This window comes from Notolepis coatsorum (genome assembly GCF_963971535.1).
Source record: "Notolepis coatsorum genome assembly, chromosome: 19".
NCBI classification, from domain to species: Eukaryota; Metazoa; Chordata; class Actinopteri; order Aulopiformes; family Paralepididae; genus Notolepis; species Notolepis coatsorum.
Window position 1 is genome coordinate 40,558,716 of NC_140183.1, and position 24,497 is coordinate 40,583,212.

Below are 24,497 nucleotides of genomic sequence, written 5' to 3' on the forward strand. Positions count from 1 at the left end.
ACATATCCAGACTCCGACCATCACTTTCAGACTCCACAGCTGAGACCCTCATCCATGCCTTTGTAACCTCCCGCCTGGACTACTGCAACGGGGTCCTGTCTGGGGTCCCAAGCAAAACCCTTCAACAAACAATTCAGCTGCCAGGGTTCTAACCCGCACCAAACCCTGGCAGCACATCACCCCCACCCTCATCCACCTCCACTGGCTCCCCATCAAATCCCGCATCACCTACAAAACCCTCCTGCTCACCTACAAATCCCTTCACGCTCTGGCACCTCAGTACCTCACTGACCTCCTCCACCCCTACACTCAGTCACGGTCCCTACGATCCACGGACACTGGTCAGCTCTCCATCCTCCGAACCAGACTGCGGACCTTCGGGGACAGAGCTTTCAGTGTGGCAGCTCCCACCCTCTGGAACTCCCTCCCCGCAGAACTCCGCACCGCCCCAACTCTGGACTCATTCAAAAAACTGCTCAAAACCCACCTGTTCAACTTGGCCTTTAACCCCTAATCTCTCACTTTATATGTATATGTTTTGTCTGTCCACTGTCTGTTACTTTCTTATCCCCCCCCCCCCCCATGTAAAGCGACCTTGAGTCCCTTGAAAGGCGCTATATAAAATGAAGTTATTATTATTAGGTTACACCCCTACAATACAGCCCTATGTTACACCCCTACAATGCAGCCCTAGGTTACACCCCTACAATACAATACAGCACTAGACCACACCCCTATAATACAGCCCTAGTTTACACCCCTACAATACAGCCCTAGGTTACACCCATACAATACAGCCATAAGTTACACCCCTACAATACAGCCCTAGGTTACACCCCTACAATACAGCCCTATGTTACACCCCTACAATACAGCCCTATGTTACACCCCTACAATACAGCCCTAGGTTACACCCCTACAATACAGCCCTAGTTTATACCCCTACAATACAGCCCTATGTTACACCCCTACAATGCAGCCCTAGGTTACACCCCTACAATACAGCCATAGGTTACACCCCTACAATACAGCCCTAGGTTACACCCCTACAATACAGCCCTAGGTTACACCCCTACAATACAGCCCTAGTTTACAACCCTACAATACAGCCATAGGTTACACCCCTACAATACAGCCCTAGGTTACACCCCTACAATACAGCCCTAGTTTACACCCCTACAATATAGCCCTATGTTACACCCCTACAATACAGCCCTGTTACACCCCTACAATACAGCCCTGTTACACCCCTACAATACAGCCCTAGTTTACACCCCTACAATACAGCCCTAGTTTACACCCCTACAATACATCCCTATGTTACACCCCTACAATACAATACAGCCCTAGGTTACACCCCTACAATACAATACAGCCCTAGGTCACACCCCTACAATACAATACAGCCCTAGGTCACACCCCTATAATACAACACAGCCCTAGGTTACACCCCTACAATACAATATAGCCCTAGGTCACACCCCTATAATACAATACAGCCCTAGGTTACACCCCTACAATACAATATAGCACTAGGTCACACCCCTATAATACAACACAGCCCTAGGTTACACCCCTACAATACAACACAGCGCTAGGTCACACCCCTACAATACAACACACAGCACTAGGTCACACCCCTACAATACAATATAGCACTAGGTCACACCCCTACAATACAACACACAGCACTAGGTCACACCCCTACAATACAATACAGCCCTAGGTTACACCCCTACAATACAATACAGCCCTAGGTCACACCCCTACAATACAATACAGCACTAGACCACACCCCTATAATCCAATACAGCACTTGGTCACACCCCTATAATACAATACAGCACTAGGTTACACCCCTACAATACAATGCAGCACTAGGTCACACCCCTACAATACAGCACTAGGCCACAGCCCTATAATACAATACAGCACTAGGTTACACCCTACAATACAATACAGCCCTAGGTTACACCCCTACAATACAATACAATACAGCCCTAGGTTACACCCCTACAATACAGCTCTATGTTACACCCATACAATACAGCCCTAGGTTACACCCCTACAATACAGCTCTATGTTACACCCATACAACACAGCCTAGGTTATACCCCTACAATACAACACAGCCCTAGGTCTCACACCCCTACAATACTATACAGCCCTAGGTTGCAATATTACAACCATCTGTAAGGCAGAGACATGCACACACAATAATACAGGAAGATATATGAGCTCCCACGTTTTTGGAAATCAATCTGTAAGACTTTTCTAGGAAATTATGAAATTGAGGAGGGCATTAGTATTTGCAGCCAGTGGAGGAGTTCTGGAAAGAGATTATCATTTTTTATTTAAATTAAACTTATTTCTGGTTTTTAATTGATTGAAAACTGTATTAACAGATTGCAGAATGGGTACAATACAGTACGGCTCAATACACACAATTGTTAAGGGGAGGCAGACCAGAGAAAGACTTTTGTCTTGTTTACATCAGGGTACCCCATTTTCAATTCATCTTGACATTTATGACATACACGACATACAGATATACAGATATATATCATGACATTTAAGACATACACGACATACAGATATATGTCACAGATATGGTGACTTCCTGGAGAAGAATCTGGGGCCTCATGATTTTCCAGGACTCATCGAAAAGTTTCCCAACACATGTTTACTCATTTTCCACATGATCCACGTCTGGAAAACTACTCATTAAACTTCTGTGTTTAAAGCATGTGGGAGCTGTTCTACTTCTAACAAAAGATTTATATGAAGACAAAACGTCCAGGTTTAAAGCGTGTGGGAGCTGTTCTACTTCTAACAAAAGATCTATATGAAGACAAACTTTCCCATTTGGTGCATGGTTATGTAGCCGTATAGAAATGTACTTAATGTACCATGTTTATCCCACTGAGCTGAACACTAGGCCAGGAAATAAAAGCTTAAATTATTTTCTTCAAGTCACAGTAAACACTGGTCTGACTAAAAAGTAGGGCAGCCAGTCAGTCAGTCAGTCCCTATTACTGACCCGTTGTGTTTGTTCATGAATAAATACATGAGAGGGACTAGTTGTGCAGAGCCAACAGTCCCGGTGTTGTGCTTTGCCAAGTCTTACCCGTTGGTGCCGTTGGTGCTGTAGTGTATCCTTGGCTCACTGGACGCCAGCTTCAACAGCTCCTTCCACTCCTTCTGCCACTCGTCCTCTGTGTACAGCAGACCCGACTGGGGACCGACCACACAAGCGTCATTTAGAAAAACATTACAAGTGTACATAGTAAGAGTTTTGACACATAATCAAATTACCCAATTTTAGCAACTAAGCACTGCATTTTAACTGAAAACCAGGGCAGGGAATTAACACAAGCCACCAGCCACAAATACTGGTGCATTTTTGCTGTGGCTGGTACATTTATTCTCATTTCTATATACTTAGCTGCTGAAATAGTGAAATTGGCAAGTGAATTATTCTGGTATGTACCAGCTACTGTGGCCAGTGAATGTACAACGCTTTGTTTCCTGCCCTGCTCCGCGTGGCATTATTCACACAGCAGTAAGGGAAGCTTCATCAATGCCACAGAGTTCTGAAGGAGCTGGGGTGAAATAAGCCCCCCCCCCCCCCCCCCCACACACACCTTTCCCCCAACCAACCTCTTTGTTCTGCTGGGTTTGTTGCCACCTCCATCTGCGCCTCAGTGCCTCCCTCTCCTGGCCGTGGTCCATCAGCGCATACAGGGACTTCCGCAGCATCAGGTCACGGTCATGAAAGCCCCACATACCTGAGTTGGACACAAAAGCAGACATTCACATGAAGGAAAACAAGTCTGGCTTCCTCTGGGAGGCTCTGGAAGTATCTCAGACTTGGATGGAATTGTTGGCATCAGACCACTGATGCCTTTTAATATAAATAGATGACAAACACAAATAATACTTCAAGTTCAAGTTCAAGTTCTTTAATAGTTGTCATACAGAAGTACAGAATACTTTCATACAAAATGCTTCTTACTGTTACGCTCCAGAGACTGTGCTAGACAAGATAGTATCAAATAACATAATAACATAATATAGCATGAATTTAGAAGAAGAAAAATGAGGTCACAGTGTTCGGTATAGACATATGTACAATGTTCTGAGTTACCATATAATATACAATACACAATACTATGCAGTGTACTAATGTACAGTACTATCTAGTGCAAAGCAGAAATGGGATGAGGTACAATTTTAGGTACAATTTACAGTAAGGTGTACGAGTTGTAGTGCAATCCTTCATCCATAAATATAAAGTGTGGGGAGTGGGTGCTACAGTGTGTTTGTTTAAAGTGGGTGTGTGCTATAAAGTGTGTGGAGTGGGTGCTACAGTGTGTTTGTTTAAAGTGAGTGTGTGCGTGTGGATGTGTGTGCTATGTGCGTTTGGTGGTTGTTGTTGTGTAGTGTTCATTCATTGTTCGTTTAGCAGCCTGATGGCCTGGGGATAGAAGCTTCTTCTGAGTCTTTCTGTGCTCGCCTTGAGACTCCGGTATCGCTTGCCTGACCGCAGCAGTTCAAAGAGGCAGTTGTTCGGGTGACTGGAGTCTTTAATGATTCTCTTAGCCTTGCCCTTGCAACGCTTGTTGTAAATGTTCTGGAGGGTGGGGAGCCCCCCTCCAATTGTGCGTTCGGCTGAACGTGTCACTCTTTGTAGTCTGCTTCGGTCTTGTGCAGTGCTATTCCCAAACCAGGAGGTGATGTTGCCGGTCAAGATGCTCTCTATTGTACATGAGTAGAAGTTCTTAAGGATCTTCTGGCTGACTTGGAACTTCCTTAGGCGCCTGAGGAAGTAGAGGCGTTGTCGTGCCTTCTTCACAACACTGTCAATGTGTGTGGTCCATGTCAAGTCCTCGGATATGTAGGCTCCGAGGTACTTAAAGCTGTTGACTCTCTCAACCGGTGCCCCGTCGATGCTGAGGGGGCTGTAGTCCTTGACCCCCGACCTCCTGAAGTCCACAATCATCTCCTTTGTTTTGCTGACGTTCAGGGAGAGGCTGTTTTCCTGGCACCATCCCGCCAGGACCTTGACCTCTTCCAGGTAGGCCCTCTCGTCGTTGGCAGAGATCAGGCCCACCACCACTGTGTCGTCAGCAAATTTGATGATTGTATTGCTACTCCGCTGAGCCACACAGTCGTGTGTGTACAGGGAGTAGAGGAGGGGACTCAGAACACAGCCCTGGGGGGCCCCTATGTTGAGGGTGATGGATGAGGAGGTGCAGTTGCCTGCTCTCACCACCTGGGGTCTGCCAGTCAGGAAGTCCAAGACCCACTGGCAGAGGTCATAGCCCAAGCCCAGGTCCCTGAGCTTGGCTATGAGTATGGAGGGGACTATGGTATTGAATGCCGAGCTGTAGTCGATGAATAGCATTCTCACATAGTTCCCCTGCCTCTTGTCCAGGTGTGATGCTGCTGTGTGCAGCACATGGGCTATGGCGTCCTCCGTGGACCTGTTGGGGCGGTATGCAAATTGCAGGGGGTCCATGTTGATGGGGAGGGAGGAGCAGATGTAGCCCTTTACTAGCTTCTCAAAGCACTTCCAAATCCGCAACGCAGGAGGTGTACAGTATTACGAGCCTTGGAACGGTGCCTAGACGCCATTTAGGCCCTAATTAATTAGCTGGGCTCCAGCTCCTTAACGGGCTTCAGAGGTTAACTGAATGTGCACCGCAGTATTGTAAACAGCAATTAGCCAGGGACTTATTTAAGCTAACAAGGAATCTCTCATTATGGATGCTAATGGGGCGGGAGCTTCCAGTGGGCGGAGGTCTTGGCTGTAATGTGTGTGATACCCACCTAGCGAGGCTGCGTGTAACAGGCAATTTCCATCTCCACTTGTTGCCAGTGGTAACAGACTCTGGCAGTTGGGTCCCACCCTCGTCCACCAGTTCAGTCGACCTGAAGGCAAACAGGAACAAGCAGGGAGTTTGATGACAAGCTGCAGCAAGCTACCCAGTTCTCCCCTCTGTTGCCATCTTGCTATGCGTTTTCAGCCTAGTATTTCTGCAGAAGCAGCTCCTATTAACTCTGTAGGACAAGGTGCCAAAGATGCGTTTTGCAGGGAGTGGGACCCTTACTGGTTGATTTCTTAAAACGCATTTGCAGACCATCTTGGCTACTATCCAACTGATTGGGATAATATGTAATATGATGCCTTGGCACACCAATATCTATCATCAAGTTTCACATCTCTATCATACACATTACATCTCACAGCAAACAACGCCTTTCGAAACATTTGGGATTGATGGCATATGGTTGTAATTAGGGATGTCCCGATCACGTTTTTTTGCTCCCGATCCGATCCCGATCATGTGATTTTGAGTATCTACCGATACCGATATTTCCCGATCCGATCAAATTTTTTTTTTTTTTTTTTTTTTATTCAACAAACATGACCATGTTCACGTCTTAAACTCATACTGAGGCCTTAGTTTTGGTTTTAAATTGCATATCATCATTCATTTATTTATTGTCACACAGAGCAGAAGAATTTTGCCAAAACAAACCAATAGTATCCAGCTGCAGAACAGCAGACCAGCCACACTCTCAGACCCAAACGCATTTCCTTTGATTTAATTATACATCAAATGATTTATGAAGTTAACTTTTCACCTGGATAACGTCAACATTCAGGGTGAATGTAATGTGAGAAATTGGGATAAAAAAAATTTAAATAAAAATTATTTGGGTCTGAGATTGTGGCTGGTCTGCCGTTCTGCAGCTGGATACTATTGGTTTGTTTTGGCAAAATTCTTCTGCTCTGTGACAATAAATAAATGAATGATGATATGCAATTTAAAACCAAAACTAAGGCCTCAGTATGAGTTTAAGACGTGAACATGGTCATGTTTGTTGAAGAAAAAAAGAAGAAAAAAAAAAAAACGTTTTTTTTTTTTTTTTTTTGCCGATCCCGATCTTCGGAAAATCACGTGATCGGCCCCGATCCCGATCACGTGATCGGATCGGGACATCCCTAGTTGTAATGACATACCAACCTATAGCTGCTGGTTAAGCTTGAGCAATATTGAAATTCCCCCTTGATATTATATTATCGCTGAAAATAAAAAAAAATCTGATCATTGTTGCTAGCAGAACACATGCCACAAAGCTAATGTTACAATCTTGGGGAAGATTCAAGAATTTTGATTCCAGCTTCCAATCAGAATTGATAAAGTGGGCAGTGATGGACATAGTACTGAAAAATTAACACTTGACCAGTGAAGCTATTTTTAGGCTTCACTTTCACTTAGTTTTAACTTCACGTGAAGGAGAGAAAGACACAACACTTTAAACAATGATAGCGGAGAATTTGTAAATATCTCGGATTAAAACAAGCAAAGGTTTGTCAGGAGAGGAGCCGAGAGGACCAGTCCAGACCAGCAAAAGAATGTAAACTTTGTGCAATGGGCTAAATAAGGCTGCAGCTTCATTGGTCCGTCCGTCAATGAACAGATAAAAAAAGTGACGGAAGGTATTACTGTTGGTATATTTTTTTTATTAGAACCTAACGTCAACTCTGTCTGTCCAACAAATGGATACTAATTTGATGGACAGACACAGCTGATCAATGTAGCTGAATAACTTTAAAGATCAAATTAAGCACTCTACAGATATTGAGTGTCATTTTGTCAAATGTCCGGTGTCACCGGTAATGCCGGTGTTGTCATGAGTTCATTAGTCATGGGAAATTCCACATCACTGTGGCAACCCTAGACCACATGTCTGTGGTCAGTGCATAGAATTCTGAAACAATGTAACGTTATCTGCAGCTTGGTAAATCATCCAATGTGTTGTGTTTGCTTAAACCTTCTCAGTTGGTGATTGTTTAGACTCAGTTATTTGTCCATGGTTTACCGTATTTTACATTGCACAGTTTGGAGGGACTCAAGAGTTCAGTGAAAAACAAAGTGAAAGTAAACACGACTAACCTAAAGCTAACATTGGTTTCCTTATTCTTGTATTTATCATTTCTTTAAACTGGCTTTTTCAACTGTATGAATAGAAACCATTTATTTTCCAATCTACCTAATGTTAGTAACATCTGTTGACTGTCACGAGAGTTGACATCTTCCCAAAGTTTTCTCCATTAAATTAGGCTATGGGGTAACGTTATGTACAGTATTTTTTTGATAGGCAACAACAATGTGGTGAAGCATAGAGAAAGCAAGAGACAAAAGGAAAGAGAGAGACTGACTATAGAGCAAGATTCACAGGTGTTGCATAATTTATCGTCTGTTATCAGGGACACGTGAGGGCCATTATCGTGGCCACATGCACAATAACATTGTCATATCGCCCCAAGTCTACTTCGCAACTTAAAAACATAAGCATTGTTTGGAATACAAATTATGACCCAGCACCAAGCCACAAAAATAGAGACAGAGATATGGGAGCTTGCAAGTCTTTAGGTTTCAATGATCAATGACCATGAGGTTAAAGTGCAGACTTTCAGCTATGTTTCAGGGTGTTTACATCCATATCTAATGAACCATGTAGGAATTGTAGCCCTTTTTTAGACATAGTCCCCCCATAGCAGGCAAAAAGCAATTGGATAAATGAACATAAACTTAAATAAACTCATCACATTAACTCATTCTGCGCCAACCACGTAATAATACATGTTTGCTCGCCAGCGGTTGAGCGGCAATCACGTAATATTACGTTTTTAGATCGTTTTTTTCTATTTTAATATTCTATACACTCTCACGGAGTCACGGACCTCTGTGTTATCATTGGAACTCATTCTGAGACCTGAAACCTTATTTCACACTGTGTGATACATAGGGGTGGGACGATACATCGATCCAGATCGATATATCGATCTATTATCAATTATCAAATAGGATCGATGCAACGTAAAAAGATCGATTCATATTGTGATACTCTTATTTTGAAAATCCCCTGTTGAGCATATCCGCCGGGCCGCAACAACAACATTAGCTCAGCGTTAGACAGCATTGCTTCAGAGTCCGCCTATTTTGAGACCCGAAATAAGTGCCTGTTGTTTTTTCCCCCACAAGGGGTCAAATGCATCTAACATGCTTTCCATCCTCGCCATTCCTTTATGCCCACGTCGCGTTAAATACCGAAATTAACATTGCGTTAGCGTAAGCTAACTAAGCTAAGAGAACAGCAGAGGTCCACTAGGGACTGGGAAGGAGGGGGGGTTACTGCATTCTCGAGATAGCCCCACTAACAGGATCTGGCCGGTACTGCACCTTCTGACTCCCAATATGCCTTTTCCAGCCAAAATACAGCGCTGTGACAGTGAATAGGATATATTAATATCAAAACAAACAAAAACAAAAAACGAACCAAAAACAGTGAACAGGAGGTCTATTTGTATTAAAAACAATAGATTGTTTTTCATTTAAATGTCTGGAAGAGATCAAAAATAAAAATGTCAAATGATATTTCCATTGCCTTTTTTTGTTGTTGATTTAATTAATTTGATCATTATTATTATTATTATCAATACTGGAAATCGCGATCAGACAATTGGAATATTCATTTTGGAATAACTCCTAGCAAAGGTAAGGACTATATGACACCAATCCTACTTTGATCCTACAATGATTTCACATCGATCGCAACGATCAATGTATGTAGCATTTAAAACGTATGCCGTTGCTGACGATCAGAGCATCACAAAACACCCCCCCCCCCCCCTTTGATGCCTTCATGATGAAACATAATACCTATTATATACCTTTGATTTGGAAATAGTATCGTGTCCAGGCGAGCAACATGAATGACTTTCGCAAAATGCACATAGCGCTCCATAACTCAGCTTCCAGGAATTAGCCCGGATCACTCTGAAACTATACAATATTCACCACGGGATAACACGCGAACGTATACATGAAAACATTTACTATTTTTTTCATATTGGACTACAAATAGTGTCTGTCAAATGAGCCGGACTATTTTCTCCATAGCTATAAGTAAGGGATAATGTATAGCTACGAGGTCATTGTCGCAAAATAATTGACAGACACAGAGTTTAAAATACCGAGCCGCCTCGGCGAGGTGTTTTAAACGTCAGTGAAGGTCAATTATTTTGCGACAATGATCGAGTATAGCTATACATTATCCCGCTTATTACATGGCTAACTTACTAACAATATACCTAATTCATTTTACATCGACTCGCAACAGTAACACTGGTTCTGGCTCCGCTGAGTGCTCGTCGCTCCGCCCCCCAGCAGCTTCCCCGGCAGCCGGCAGTTTGCACTGATGTCAGTGGGCTTGATTGCGAACAGCTGCGCACAGCAGTCATTATTGTGGGCTTGATTGCGAACAGCTGCGCACAGCGGTCATTATTGTCCCACAGCGGTCATTATTGTCTGATAACTGACCTCTGACGAGCGCTATTGACCAATCACAAGCAAGCATTTCGGCGAATGTGAAAACGCCATGTAATAATATAGAATATACAATAGATCCACAAAGATAGAGAAATGTCGTGAAAATAGGCAATGGAAAGCTGGCGCTAGAGAACAGAGATGGGCGCTGGCTATAGCGTTGAATGAGTTAAAAGGAACACGCCAACTTTTTGGGAAATTCACTTATTTGCCATCAACCCTGGAGTTAGACCAGCAGATACATACCCTTTTCTTCTCTGTGCATGCATTAGGCTTGGGGAACAGCAGCACCATTAGCCTAGCTTAGCGTCATTCACTGGAAGTAGGTGTGCCAGTGTAGCCTAGTTCCCAACAGTCACGAAATACACTCCAAATACAACTCCAAAACTTTCCTGTAAACATGCTGTGACCTGTGTATTTACCAGGTGGATTTTTTTTTGTTTTGACATTTTCGTTTTCTAAGCAGATATATATTCTGAAATCTTTTTTGCCAAACCACTGCTGCCTGGGTGCAGTGATTTCATCACCTCAAAAGCCCTGTTGCTTTTTGAAAAACTGGGCATTTGAGGTGATGAAATCACTGCTGATTTCATCAGTGATGAAATCGAATTTGTCTAATTTATTTATTTTTATTTCTCCACGTGGTAAATACAACATGTTTACAGGAAAGTTTTGGAGTTGTATTTGGAGTGTATTTCGTGACTGTTGGGAACTAGACTACACTGGCACACCTAATTCCAGTGAATGACACTAAGCTAGGCTAACGGTGTGGCTGTTCCCTAAGCCTAATGCATGCACAGAGAAGAAAGGGTATGTATCTGCTAAATATAAGCTAATTTCCCAAAAAGTTGGCGTGTTCCTTTAACAATTTTGGTTGCAAATGATTTGTCTTTCCTGCTAACAAAGCAGAGACCAATGCCCCTCAATAATGGGATTTTGGGTGTACACTGTACACAGTGGACTCAAATACAGTATGGGATATACAGGATGTAGTTTACTTCTTAGTATATGTTGTGATGTATATCACCACCCTCCTGTACAGATGGATGCAATTGCAGCTACTTTTTCCTGCCCCGATTTCTGCATCGACTTCCATAGTAAAGAATTGGACACAAAAAGTCCATACACTCCCACATGCTCACCGGCGTGCTCCAAGGCCACCATCATAGACTGCTCAATGAGGTCCCGCTCTATGAAGCCACGGAAGTCGTCCCGGTACACCGTAAGGTCCGGTAGTTGGAAAGTGCAGAGCGGTGTGTCCAGTAGGGGTTCACTGCTTGTCCCGCCCGTACTGGACACGTGAGATCGGGCCAGCGACACGATGGTGGAACTGGCGTGAGAGATGCCCCTGGAGAGGCGCTTTTCCGTGGCCGCTGAGAGAGGTCGAGAGTGGAAACAGGAAGTCATCATGATGGGAAAACAAAAACAACAACTTTGCAAAAGCAAATCAAGTCAAATGGGGGTGTGCTTGCAAATGTACAACCTAAGGAATCTGGGGAATGGGTTATTTGCCAGCGGCCTCACCTTGCACCACCTCGTCCTGGCGGTGAAGAAGGGGACGCCCGACTCTGGCCATCTCCTTCTCGGCGGCTGGGTACACCCTCTCCTCGGCTGGGTACGTCCTCTCCTCGGCGAAGGACAGGTTGCCGGCGTGCACCTGTCGCAGCTGCTCAAAGTCACTGAGGGCAGCGGTTAGATCCCAGTTCTTGCCTGCAGGTAGAGGGACCGCAACGAGAACAACATAACTGTCTGAGCGAACACGTCCAACCTGACAGACGGACCTGGATTCTATTTCAGACACATCAGCCCCAAAACACCCCCTTAATTAGTTTAAATATTTACCACGAGTCAACACGACCACAGCCATCGTTATCTTATGTAAAGGCCACTGGCGCATTCCGTTGCTTGGGTAAATACCAGACATTTGGAGCACGTCATGGTTTTCATGCTCGCTCACTGCTGCACACTGCATAACATTTTTTACCTATATTCTTATCTGCAACTTGTGCTGTTGCTAGGCAACAAGAGCCCACTATATCCTAGCTATACCTTCTCTCTCTTAGTGTGCGTTAGCCTTCCTAACCAGCAGCTCTGACTCAGGATGGTCAAATTACATCCCCTTCCTACAAGCTGTCGCTCATAAAACCAGACACATTAGTGGTGGTCAACTTACAGCTATTCCCCATAAAACCTGAAACCCTGCCCAAAAGCTAACAGAATATAATGAGGTCCCACAATGCCTTGCAACTCACCCTCTAGCAGGTCTCTGGCCAGTCCTGGTTCAGCTCCAGTGGAACGAACAAAGTCGGACAGGACAGCGTCCATATCCAAGGTCATGTGATCATGAATTTACAGGGCGGCGGGGGGCATCAGGGCAGAGGGGAAAAACAGGGGATCCGTCCCTCCCCAACACAGCAAGGGGAGGGGGGGGGGGGGGTGGGAGTGGTTATTTCCCTCACGTTACACTACCAGCCACACCTGGAAAGAGAGAGAGAGGGGGGGGGGGGTAAATATATATATAGAAGTTCACTACTTTGAAGATGAGTCAAAATTGCAATCAGCAGAAACTTGTCAAAAAGTCTGCTTACAAACAAGAAAATCTAGAAAGTTAGTGCAGCAGCCGAGGTGTTTTAGAACTCATCGCTAACAACAAGCTAATGACCCCAATGACCCGCTTTCATGCGGAGACCTGTTTAGCCAACATCTCTTTTCATCCGTTGACCCTTCAGTCACATGACCACTCGTGACCCAAGAGCCCGCAGGCAGGCACACAACAGAGAAAGCCGTTTTGCTCGGATTTGCATAGAATAGGTCAGAGAGAAGTCACATGACGGCACAGAGAGAAGTCACATGATGTGTAGGATAGCTATTAGCTGCCGTTTAGGCCCATCTCTGCAGCACAAACTTCAGGGTCTCTCTCTGTCCATCTGGTTCCTACGGCTCCCAAATCAAGTGTACACTAGAATTAGCCAATGAGAGAATGAGACGAGCCGTCAGGGCCAGTCACTTCATTCATATGAGATTTATTTTAAAGCCCTGGTTTTGAGATCAATTGAAGCAGAGCTAAAAGCTTAATTTTTTATTTATTAATTAATTAATTAATACTTCACTCTCGCCTTCAAACTACATTCCCAAATAAGCCTACAGGTCACAATAATTCTCTGTTTAGAGTCGGCACACAAAGGGCCACAGGCTTTAGTCCAACAATCCACTGACCAAAACAATGACCGTTATAGAAAGGACGCAACGTTACACCCATGTAGAGGTGGACGGTATAAACAGTATGAATTTGCGCTACGGTATGGATTTTGACTATACCTTGTGACCGATAGACTAGAGCAGCTAGTCACAGCAGTAGTAATGACATTAACGTTACGTGACGATTCAGTGGACGTTGCATAGTGTTTACCGGTAATTGTACTGAGTTTTTCTCCACTTGCTCACGGACCTTGCCATGTAGTTTGGGCATTTCAATTTGGCTAAGGAGGCTGAGAGGCGTGATTTATTTCCGTAACCTATGTTTGCGAAGACGCTCTCTGATTGGCTAGCCGCGTACAGCCAATTGGTTTAGCGCCGAAGGGTCTCTTCCACATATTCAACAACAATTGATATGTACTTGTTCCCTAACCTAACCTTAACTTTAACCTAGGGCTGGGCGATAAAACGATAACGATAATCATCGCGATAAATTATTTCCTCGAAATAAACATGAAACGTGGTCGCAAAGTTTCGATATATCGATTTTCCAAGCTTGGACCAAACAACATGCATATGATCCAGTGGCGGTAGGTTTCCCCCTGGTGGAATATAATAATCTATGCACTGGGCCGTGATTACTGCGTAGAAGAATGTGCACGGACTGATGACGACATCAACTCAAGACATTCGGTTGTTTTGGTGGTTTGAAATCACTCGGCATAATAACAAGAAACATTCATTCAGACTGTGTTGGATATAACAAAATGGATTTATATGGATTATGGACTTGGACACATTCATGGAGAATTCAAGCCGGGACCACAACGCTTCTCAAAGGGTTGGCTCGACACGCGACGGCTCCAACTCGTCTCGTAATGACGTCTTCGACTCTTCGTTGGTTCTATCGCAGCAAAACAAGTGAGTCTATGAATAGCCCATCGGCGCCGGCCATAAGAAGTTAATTAAACTTGACAGGAATGTATATCGACGATAATTATCGATATCGAGTTATATGAAAATAATTTTGTTATTTTATCACGATAACGTTTTTGGCCATATCGCCCAGCCCTACTTTAACCCTAACCTTAACCTTAACCCTAACCCTAACCTAACTCTAAGCATAACCCACTTCGAAAGAGGGCCAAAGCATTTACCACTTTGAAGCGGAGAATATATATGTACAAGGCGGAAGAGACCCTTCGGCGCTAAACCAATCAGAGAGGGTCTTCGCTGTACGCGGCTAGCCAATCAGAGAGCATCTTCGCAAACATAGGCTACGGAAAAAAGCTGAGAGGAGACTTGCTTTAGCGCAGCAACGGGCTAACGTTAGCCGCTAAGCTAACGTTCTAACGTGACTCTGCGGCACCAGTTTCTTTAGTGAGGAAAGGGAGGGGGGGGGGGAGGTTATATTGACAAGCCTTGACAACAGAGGTTCAAAGATAACTTCACATTTATTGGCTATTTGTTTCTTTATATCGCTTTATCCATCGGGCTGCTCTCGTTTCCAACTCTGTGTGTTGACAATGACATCCTGGGTGTGACATCATCAACTACGGCAACTTAGGACGCTCTAACCTCAAACTCAAACCTATTACATCACGCTCTCTCTACGTTGTCAAACATGTACACTAAAGTTAAGTTATGTTGGAGTTTTATTGTGTTTGAGTTGTTTGAGGGAAAGAAACCTCCTGTCCTGCAGTTATTTTTATTTTCACTTTGCCGCTTGATTTGATTGTATTTCATGAAAAAAGTGTTTTTCAGAGATGGAAGTAACTTGAGAAAAGGTTTTGCATTTTTCTATTGCAGTTTTGCGCAATCAATTTTCTTAAAATACCTCTTTACTATGTGAAATATGTCCTAGTAATACAAGAGTACAGTAATAGCTGCCAGTGTTTTACCCCTTCAGAAGCATTTATATAGACATTTTAAGATAAATGAATATACCGTGATATATACCGTTACAGTCTATGCTTCAAATTATACCGTGATATACATTTTAGACCATACCGTCCAGCCCTACACCCATGTATAAAAAAGCACGTCATTGACCTAGAGAGGCAGGTGAATCGCTGTTTTTTCCAATAGCTGTGGTAGGCCAAGTTTTGAAATAGGTATTTGGACAACAATATCATAAGCTTAATATTTGTCTATATATTTCTTTATACTAGCCTTATTCAAGCATTGGCTTATAATCTTAGATTCTAATTAGGGCTGCAACTAATGACTATTTTGGTAGTCGACTAATCTGTCGATAATCTTTTCTATTAGTCGACTAATCGAAAAACAATTATATTTATAATAAAAAAAAAAAAAAAAAAAAAGATTCACTACCTATCTTTGTGAAAGTGGCTTCTCAGCTCTGGTCCAGCTGAAGACAGAGCAAAGGAACAGATTGGACATTGAGCATGACCTCAGAGTTGCTTTGAGACTCTTGTCAGGACCAAACAACATCCCCAGTTATCCCATTAGTTCCCCCAAACTTACTGTCGGTCTGTTATGTTAAGCTAAGAAGTCTTCAGCTGGCTGGACCAGAGCTGAGAAGCCACTTTCACAAAGATAGGTAGTGAGATAAAAAAAATTAAAAATAAAAAAAAATTATAATAATATATATATTTTTTTTTAATGACTAATCGACGCAACAATATCTCGTCGACGATTTTTCATAATCGACGACTAATCGTTGCAGCCCTAATTCTAATAAAACCCTGAATTATAGTACGGATTGCGGAAAAAAAAAGGTAAAGAAATAAAACCATCTGAGCCGGATTTCCAAATTTTCTTCAAAACGTACATTTCAGGGAGGGATGTTACTAATGTTGCAAAAAGTCTACATACACAACATGTTGCTCAATATCAAATACCATAACACCTGCATTGGGCGGTGGCCCAAAACCCAACAAAGACACAATATCAAGATTGTCAAACAGGCTTAGCAACATGGACAGGCCCTTGAACACAGAGGACCATCCATGTCCACCAGGACCATCCAGGACCATCTATGTGACTAGTGATGCACCGATGTGAAAATTGTGGCCGATACCGATAACCGATATTAATATTGCTGTTCTGGCCGATACCGATATTTACCGATGTCGATATCTCTGTATAGAAAACACTTTTTTGCATTTTTTTTTACTTTTGTAACTTATTTTCAGAAATGACTGATATTTTGAAACTATTTAAGGCCAAAACATGTAAAAAGAAAAAAGATAAAAAAATATATATATATTTTTTAATACCGGCCCATATCGGCCCTATCTTGATATCGGACCGATACCGATGTGTAAAAAAACGGCCATATCGGCCGATATTATATTATGTGACCAGGATCCATGTGACCAGGACCATCCAGGACCCTCCATGTCCACCAGGACCATCCATGTCCACCAGGACCATCCAGACATCATGACCACCCGCATTTCACTGTATGCCCTGGTTACATGTATGTGACAAATAAACCTCTTGATTCTTGACCATCCATGTACACCAGGACCATCCATGTACACCAGCACCATGTACTAGGGCTTTCCCTGAAGCCTGTTTTTGGGATTGGAACTTCGTCAGGGTTTTCGTTTTTAATAATAAAGAAAATCTTTTTTTTTATAAATATCCTCAAACTAACCTGACGTTATCATTGGGAATTGGTCTGAGCTCGCAAAGGGCATACCGCCGCCTATCGTCTCCCGGATGGTATTGCACATCATTGGATTGGATTGGCTGGGACTGTGCATCAGAAAAAAAACTCCAGTCTGGGGTTTCCCTTCTCGGGCAAGCAGTATCGTGTTACCACATTCACTGGGGAGGCTGGGAGCAGCGTCCATTATGTGTTTTGGACTATAACGTTGGATCAATAAACGCGATCAATATTTGGAATGGCGATCAGGAATTGGATGAATCTTTTTGCAGAACATCTGATGTGAGGTAAGGACTCTATTTTACTAGTCTTGGGTTAATCAGATGTTCCTTTCTCCGCCATCGGAGCGTGTGTGTGTGTGTGTGTATGTGTGTGTGTGTGTGTGTGTGTGTGTGTGTGTGTGTGTGTGTGTGAGGTTCGCGCCGACCAAAGTAGGGAGAAGCGATTTTTCAGACCCCGCTTCTCTTCGTACATGAGCACACATATACTATCGATAATTTGAAAACTATTCATAAATCAGCCGAAAAGGGCTGTCTTAAATACTTCGAAGCTTCGTTCGATGGCACAAGCTTCGAACATAAAAACAAATCGAAGTTTAAGTTTGTGTGTGTGTGTGTGTGTGTGTGTGTGTGTGTGTGTGTGTGTGTGTGTGTGTGTATGGGGCCATTGGGTGGGGCCGGGGGACAAATACACTGGAGGAAAGTAACCCAGCTCAGCACTGCCCAAATTATATCATCACTATTGCCTGTTTGAAGGATATCATCCTCAAACACATATACACCTACATCATGCCTTGTAGAATTCCACACATAAGAAAGAAAGATACTGGGATGAATAAACAAAATAGGAAATAAAATGTAGAAATGCATGCAATACATAAATAAATATGAATCTCCATATATGAAATAGAACATTTAGATAAGGTGCTACTGAGATGTTTTGGTGAGTTCTTTGTTTTTTTGTGGAAGTAGCCCTTCTTAAAAATGCATGAACATTCACTGATAATTGGTCTGTAGTGGAGTCTATACAAGGTCTACATTGCCGGACCATGTAGAATCCGGACCTTGTAGTCTAGACTGACATAATTCTGTGCATAGTTTATTCTACACAGGCCATATTTCAAATAATCAAAATCTTACTTCATTCATCTTAAACATTCTTGATTTGGGGGATTGGTAGTTCCCATGAAATCTGAAGTTGTTCAAACGACAACAGCGATCCACCTTGAATTAAATCACACAGCCGAGTGAAACCTTGTTGGCTGTGTCACAGTCACAAAAGGGGCTACTTAATTAATTAATCCAATCCACTTTATTTATAGAGCACATTTAAAAACAACAAAGTTTACCAAGTGCTGTACAAGTCCCACAACATAAGATAAAAAAAAAAATAAAAAAAAACTATTAAAAAAAAATATTAATAATAATTTTTTTTCTTTTTTTTTTTCGAAGCTTCGAATTAAAATCGAAGCTCGGCCCCGAAGCTTCGATTGCCAAAAAAAGCTTCGAAGGTCAGCCCTAATGTTTTGTGTATTCCACTAAAGGGCTATTATCGTGTCTTTCTCTGGAATTACTAGAAATCTCCAAAACTATACTTGTATTCAAAACGGTATAAAACGGAAATGTGCAGATGAAAAAACAATCCGTTTCGTACATGTTGACTGCAAGCAAGTCATTGATAAGCGACGGGGGTATTAGACCCATAGCCATAATTTAAGATATAGTTTAAGCGTTCGCAAATATCCCCATCCTCCCATTGACTTCAGTGTTGGCGCGCTAGACCTAATTTGGTCATATGGGCGTGGCTCTGAATGAGTTAAACTATAATATTAGTGTAGCCTAATCTTTAACTGCAACTGTGAAGAAAAACCCCATTGGTTTAAGCAGAATGGATAGACACATAAAAAAAATATATATATAAAAAAAAAAATATATATATATATATATATATATATATATATATATATATATATATATAGATATATATATATTTGATTAAAAATAAAAAATTCTAATGTTGATTTAGAATTAGAATGCCAACGTAACGAACGAAGGTCCAAAGGTCCGAACGTTTGGGCTCAGCCCTACCATGTACACCAGGACCACATGTACACCAGGACCATCCATGTACACCAGGACCACATGTACACCAGGACCACATGTACACCAGGACCACATGTACACCAGGACCACACGTACACCAGGACCACATGTACACCAGGACCACATGTACACCAGGACCATCCATGTACACCAGGACCACACGTACACCAGGACCACACGTACACCAGGACCACATGTACACCAGGACCACATGTACACCAGGACCACATGTACACCAGTACCATCCATGTACACCAGTACCATCCATGTACACCAGGACCATCCATGCCCACTGCCCACTAGTCAACAGACACAAATAAAACATTGATTCCAGGGGTGAAGAAACTTTATATATAAAAACATGTAAAAAAGAAAAAAAAAAAAAAAACGTCCCAGTGTAGAAGCTATGCCACAAGAGGCTCGGATATTTTTGGGGATGAACTTTACGTAGCCCACACCGCACGGTTTCAGCTAGAAACAGAGCAACGGCCTGTTGTGTGTAACTAATGAACCTGAGGGCGCTATGCAAAACATTTACAACATACTGAGACACTGCAACAGTGAGACCATTAAAACCATTAGTGAGAATGTTTGTATAATGACTTATAGCTTTGTTATGACTAGGGCTGTCTTAAATACTTCGAAGCTTCGAAGCTTCGTTCGATGGCACAAGCTTCGAACATTAAAAAAAAATCGAAGTTTAAAAATTCGGTGTGTGTGTGTGTGTGTGTGTGTGTGTGTGTGTGTGTGTGTGTGTGTGTGTGTGTGTGTGTGTGTGTGTGTGTGTGTGTGTGTGTGTGTGTGTGTGTGTGCATGGGGCCATTGGGTGGGGCCGGGGGACAAATACACTGGAGGAAAGTAACCCAGCTCAGCACTGCCCAAATTATATTATCACTATTGCCTGTTTGAAGGATATCATCCTCAAACACATATACACCACCTACACGCCTATTCTCAGTCCTTGCCCCACAATGGTGGAATGAACTACCCACCCCAGTTAGGACAGCCGAATCCCGTCCAATCTTTCGCCGTCGACTAAAGACGCACTTCTTCAACCATTATCTGAAATCAAATTAAAAAAATTAAATTAAAAAAATCTAACCCTAACTAACCTTACTGTCATGCACTTGTCCTAATAAACTAACCTACACTGTAACACGCAACACTTTGATGAATATTGTTACTCAGCTGATAGAGTTGTATTCTTCCTGATGACCTGTCATACAGAACTTGTAAGTCGCTTTGGATAAAAGCGTCAGCTAAATGACTAAATGTAAATGTGAATGTAAATGCCTTGTAGAATTCCACACATAAGAAAGAAAGATACTGGGATGAATAAACAAAATAGGAAATAAAATGTAGAAATGCATGCAATACATAAATAAATATGAATCTCCATATATGAAATAGAACATTTAGATAAGGTGCTACTGAGATGTTTTGGTGAGTTCTTTGTTTTTTTGTGGAAGTAGCCCTTCTTAAAAATGCATGAACATTCACTGATAATTGGTCTGTAGTGGAGTCTACAAGGTCTACATTGCCGGACCTTGTAGACTGACATAATTCTGTGCATAGTTTAGTCTACACAGGCCATATTTCAAATAATCAAAATCTTACTTCATTCATCTTAAACATTCTTGATTTGGGGGATTGGTAGTTCCCATGAAATCTGAAGTTGTTCAAACGACAACAGCGATCCACCTTGAATTAAATCACACAGCCGTGTTGCGTCACAGTCACGAAAGGGGCTACTTAATTCATTAATCCAATCCACTTTATTTATAGAGCACATTTAAAAACAACAACGTTTACCAAAGTGCTGTACAAGTCCCACAACATAAGATAAAAAAAAAATATATATATATATATATATATATATATATATATATATATATATATATATATATATATATATAAAAAAAATAAAAAGAATTAATAAATATTTTTTTTAATTCGAAGCTTCGAATTAAAATCGAAGCTCGGCCCCGAAGCTTCGATTGCCAAAAAAAATTCGAAGGTCAGCCCTAGTTATGACACTCACTCACACACACACACCTTTTCCCCGTTGTTTCTCTTCAATCTACTTAAAGGAAATATACGTAGCCTGAATGAAATAGGCTACTTATTCAATTCAATTGACTTCAATGTTCAGTCTTGAAGTGTAACAATTATGTTCTAAATGATAAACAGACTGCATTTATAAAGTGCTATTATCCAAAGTGCTTTACAACTTATGCCTCACATTCACCCATACACACACACTAACAGCGGAGGCATCCATGCAAGGGCACCGATCTGCTCATCGGGAGCAGTTAGGTGTTCAGTGTCTTGCTCGAGGACACTTCTGACAGGCTGCCTGGGGGAGCCGAGATCGAACCGGCAACCTTCAGATTACCAGACGATTGCTCTACTCCCTGAGCTACTGACGCCCAGTGTTCTGAGAGGCAATCATGCAGTGAGTGAACTGGTGGAATTCTTTTTTTAAATAAATAAAATAAAAACACAATGTATTGAATGGGATGGGTAATAAAATAAAAATGGTATGATTGAATTAACGATTTGCTTCAGCCATGATTTTATACTAATTGAATGGTGAGGCGGTCTCTCCTAGTCTAGAGGAATGCCTTTCCATTTTCACTCTCCCGGGCCTCATCCACCAGCCCTTGCTCATGCCTCAGCAGCTCTGAGTCAGTCGACACCTCACCAACATACCTGGTGGTGAGTCACATCTCCCCTTCCCTCTCTCATCTCTCCATCCCTCTTCCCTTTCTCACAACATCTCTCCATCCCTCTTCCCCCTCTCATCTCTCCATCCCTCTTCCCTTTCTCACAACATCTCCCCATCCCTCTTCCCTCTCTCATCTCTCCATCCCTCTCTCATCTCTCCATCCCTCTTCCCTCTCTCACAACATCTCTCCATCCCTCTTCCCTCTCTCATCTCTCCATCCCTCTTCCCTCTCTCAAAACATCTCTCCATCCCTCTTCCCCCTCTCATCTCTCATCCCTCTTCCCTTTCTCACAACATCTCTCCACCCCTCTTCCCCCTCTCATCTCTCCATCCCTCTTCCCTTTCTCACAACATCTCCCCATCCCTCTTCCCTCTCTCATCTCTCCATCCCTCTTCCCTCTCTCACAACATCTCTCCATCCCTCTTCCCTCTCTCATCTCTCCATCCCTCTCATCTCTCCATGACTCTTCCCTCTCTCCATCCCTCTTCCCTCTCTCATCTCTCCATCCCGTTCCCATCTCTCCATCCCCCTCTCATCTCTCCATTCCTCTTCCCTCTCTCCATTCCAGTCTCTCATCTCTCCATCCCTCTCACATCTCTCCATCCCTCTTCCCTCTCTCCATACCTCTTCCCTCTCTCCATTCCTTTCTCATCTCTCCATACCTCTCTCATCTCTCCATCCCTCTCACATTTCTCCATCCCTCTTCCCTCTCTCCATCTCTCTTCCCTCTTCCCTCTCACTTCAAATACATCTCTCATCCCTCTCACTTCAAATTAGGGATGTCCCGATCCGATCACGGGATCGGGGGCCGATCACATGATGTTCAGAAGATTTTTTTTTTATTCAACAAACATGACCATGTTCACGTCTTAAACTCATACTGAGGCCTTAGTTCTGGTTTTAAATTACATATCATCATTCATTTATTTATTGTCGCACAGAGCAGAAGAATTTGCCAAAACAAACGCATTTGCTTTGATTTATACCGTCGCACGACAGTGACGTATGCCGAAAATAGCAGACCTACAAGCTCACAACGCGTAGCTCCCGCAACACTGGCAGGTTATGTCCACCTGATGACTCGGAGCAGCTAGACAAAATGTCAGAAGTTTGGAAGCATTTAAAAATTTAAACCGAAGCCAGTCCAATAGCCAGTTGCAATGTTTGCAAGGCGGACGTTCCGCATGGAGGAAAGAACAGAGCTGCGTTCAACACGACCAATCTAATACGCCACCTGAGAAACAGCCGCAAACAACTACGAGAGTGAGCAAAAGAATGGGGGAGGCGGCTGGTGATTTGCCAAACAGCTGTATTGATTGCAATGCCTTACTTGAATGAAGTTAACGTTAACTTCACCTGGATAACGTCAACATTCGCTTTGTGAGGATTATCGTCGGCGTTTCAGACCAAAATGGAGCAAATCATTACGTAAGTCGAACACTGTGAATGTATACTAATGTGCAAACAGATTTAAACTTTGAATATTTCTCGTATGAAGCACATTCTCAGGGGCTCAGTGTGAATGTAATGTGAGCCACCGCACTCGAGGGGCTATTGAGGCAACAGAGGGGCTTGTCTCGCTTCGCCAGTTTCTGACAAAAATGCGTCAAATCGGTTACTAATGTGAAAGATTGGATCGGGAAAGATCGGTATCGGCAGATACTCAAAATCACATGATCGTGAGCAAAAAGAAATTATCGGGACATCCCTACTTCAAATACATCTCTCATCGCTCTGTCACTTCAAATACATCTCACATGGACAACACACATAGACTCTGTGGTAAAAAACCTGAGACAGTTAAGTAGGGCTGGGCGATATGGCAAAAAATCATATCGCGATAACGATATGATAATGTTATCATATCACTCGATATCGATAATTATCTAAATTGTTATAAGTATAAAAAAAATAAAAAAAGAATTAAACAACAGATGTATGTTTATTTTGCAGCAATTCTTTGTCGTTGCCGCCATCTTTAGTGTTACATCCCCTCACACTCCAGTTCTCAGGCTGCAGCTGGTTTAACCCATTCTCTGCCGGAGCTTATTCTCATCCTTGTAGCCTCTCTGCCAGCACTATTTGTCTATGGAGATGTTCACCTTCTTTGCAGGGCTATACATTTTTAAATTGTATTGCTAAATTGACATTACTATGGCCCATTCAACATCAATTATCTATCGTTCAGGATGTAGGAACGTTTTACTTTTCATTCACACATTCATACTAAAATACCGTCCAGAGTATAAATATGTTTTTATCGAGGCGGCTACGTGGCGTAGTGGGCAAGGCGCTCGCCACGAAATCTGGAGACGCTGGGTTCGGCTGTTCGAGCCCAGCGCTCCACATTTGCTTTCAGTTTAGCTGGTCGTCCGTACTAATACACATTGGCCGTATTAGGGGGTGGGAAACTGATGGGTGGGGATCGGGC

General features: G+C 42.7%; 1 protein-coding gene across 2 annotated transcripts in view; it reads right to left on the minus strand.

Moving 5' to 3' along the window:
- otud7b (OTU deubiquitinase 7B) overlaps positions 1–24,497 on the minus strand; it is a 130,863-nt gene that overhangs the window by 22,600 nt on the left and 83,766 nt on the right. For both annotated transcript variants that reach the window (XM_084336492.1, XM_084336491.1), the window contains exons 2-7: positions 12,656–12,881; positions 11,928–12,113; positions 11,546–11,776; positions 5,833–5,934; positions 3,661–3,788; positions 3,128–3,234 (exon numbers count right to left, since the gene is read on the minus strand). In XM_084336492.1, coding sequence (XP_084192618.1) covers positions 3,128–3,234; positions 3,661–3,788; positions 5,833–5,934; positions 11,546–11,776; positions 11,928–12,113; positions 12,656–12,740 — 839 coding nt within the window. In that variant the 5' untranslated portion in view covers positions 12,741–12,881. The remainder of the gene's footprint in view (positions 1–3,127; positions 3,235–3,660; positions 3,789–5,832; positions 5,935–11,545; positions 11,777–11,927; positions 12,114–12,655; positions 12,882–24,497) is intronic.